The sequence below is a fragment of the Charadrius vociferus genome, unplaced genomic scaffold (genome assembly GCF_000708025.1).
Source record: "Charadrius vociferus isolate BGI_N301 unplaced genomic scaffold, ASM70802v2 scaffold266, whole genome shotgun sequence".
In the NCBI taxonomy this organism is placed as follows: Eukaryota; Metazoa; Chordata; class Aves; order Charadriiformes; family Charadriidae; genus Charadrius; species Charadrius vociferus.
The window spans coordinates 1,372,998-1,374,268 of record NW_009649114.1 but is presented as its reverse complement, the minus strand read 5'-3'; the positions used below and the strand labels follow the sequence as shown (position 1 = coordinate 1,374,268).

At 61.2% G+C, this 1,271-nt stretch overlaps 1 protein-coding gene across 2 annotated transcripts in view; it reads left to right on the top strand.

The window, feature by feature from the left end:
* Positions 1-203: 203 nt before the first annotated feature.
* The window catches only part of CDK18 (cyclin-dependent kinase 18), a 13,634-nt gene continuing 12,566 nt past the window's right edge, over positions 204-1,271 (top strand). For both annotated transcript variants that reach the window (XM_009888223.1, XM_009888222.1), the window contains exon 1: positions 204-327. In XM_009888223.1, the coding sequence (XP_009886525.1) occupies positions 204-327 (124 nt within the window). The remainder of the gene's footprint in view (positions 328-1,271) is intronic.

Sequence of the window (1,271 nt, the reverse complement as noted above, 5' to 3'; positions counted from 1 at the left end):
TGCTCTGACACAGCGGCCGTGTCTCGGAGAAGTGGATGTCCCTGGGGACCCCTGCAGATCCCCAGCAGGGGAAATTCGGGTCGGGATGCTGCCAGCCCCAACGAGCAGGATCTGGGGGGCCGTCCCGTGCACCGTCCAGCCCTCTCAGCCTCCTCTCTCCCCTTCCCCGCAGGGCTCTGCCGTCCCTCGCAGCACAAGGGAAAATGAACAAGATGAAAAACTTCAAACGGAGGTTTTCGCTCTCGGTTCCACGGACGGAGACCATCGAGGAGTCGCTGACGGAGTTCACGGAGCAGTTCAACCAGCTCAACAACCGGAGGAATGAAGGTAGGGAGCCCGCGGGCCCCTGCTGGGGCTGGGTGGGAGCATCTGGGGTCAGGGCTCTCAGGAAGCATCTCCGCTCCAGCCCCCCCCGGCCTTTCTCTGGGTGTGTTGACATGTGGAAAGTTACGGCCCCTTTGTTTGTGTTGCTTTCCCCATCTATCCAGCAGGATTAATAACACCTTGTCATTAAATCTGATCTGAAGATTTATGCTTGCACAAGGAAGGCCTTATCGAAGGGCAAGGTAGTTGCACAAAACGGAGAGACATGACACATCTGTGGATAAGGGGAAAAGCGTGGGATCTCCTCCTGCCTGCCCAAAGGGGACAGTGGTGGTCGAGCCCTCCCCAGGGCTACAGCCTGCCGCTTCCACCGGCCCCAGAGGCTGCCGTGGCTGCTCAGGGGCTCGCTGAAGCATCCTTTGCTCCTGGACCCACAGCCTTGTCTCGGGGTGCAGCTCCCAAGGTCCCAGGGAGGTTTAGGGTTAACACCTCGGCGAGCTGAACGGGGCACGTGCCTTCTGCCAGGGGAGCAGCCGTGGCTGCAGGCTGGGGCAGGCGCCGCTGTCTGGGCTACGGCATAGCGAGGGAGAGGCAACGCTGGAGGCACGAACCGGGAGCGGATCGCGCCAAGGTGGCCGTGCACGGACAAGCGGGCAGAGCCGCTGACAGGCAGGCTTTTGGAAACCTGAGAAAGTCAGATTTGATTCATCCAGGGGTAAATTCGCCGCTGCGGGTGTGAGGCTGAGCCGCTCCCGGCGATCACGTCGGGCGTTTGCTGCTGCCTCCTACCAAACCAGCTTCTTTGCCACCGGCCAGCCCGTTCGGGTGCGGGTGCCCTCAGCTCCGCTCAGGTCACGTTCAAGCCCTTTTTCCCCTCGCCCGGCAGCCACAATTGCTAGAAACTTTTGCTGGAAGCAAGGGCTGGGGCCGTGATGTAATTGCCTGGC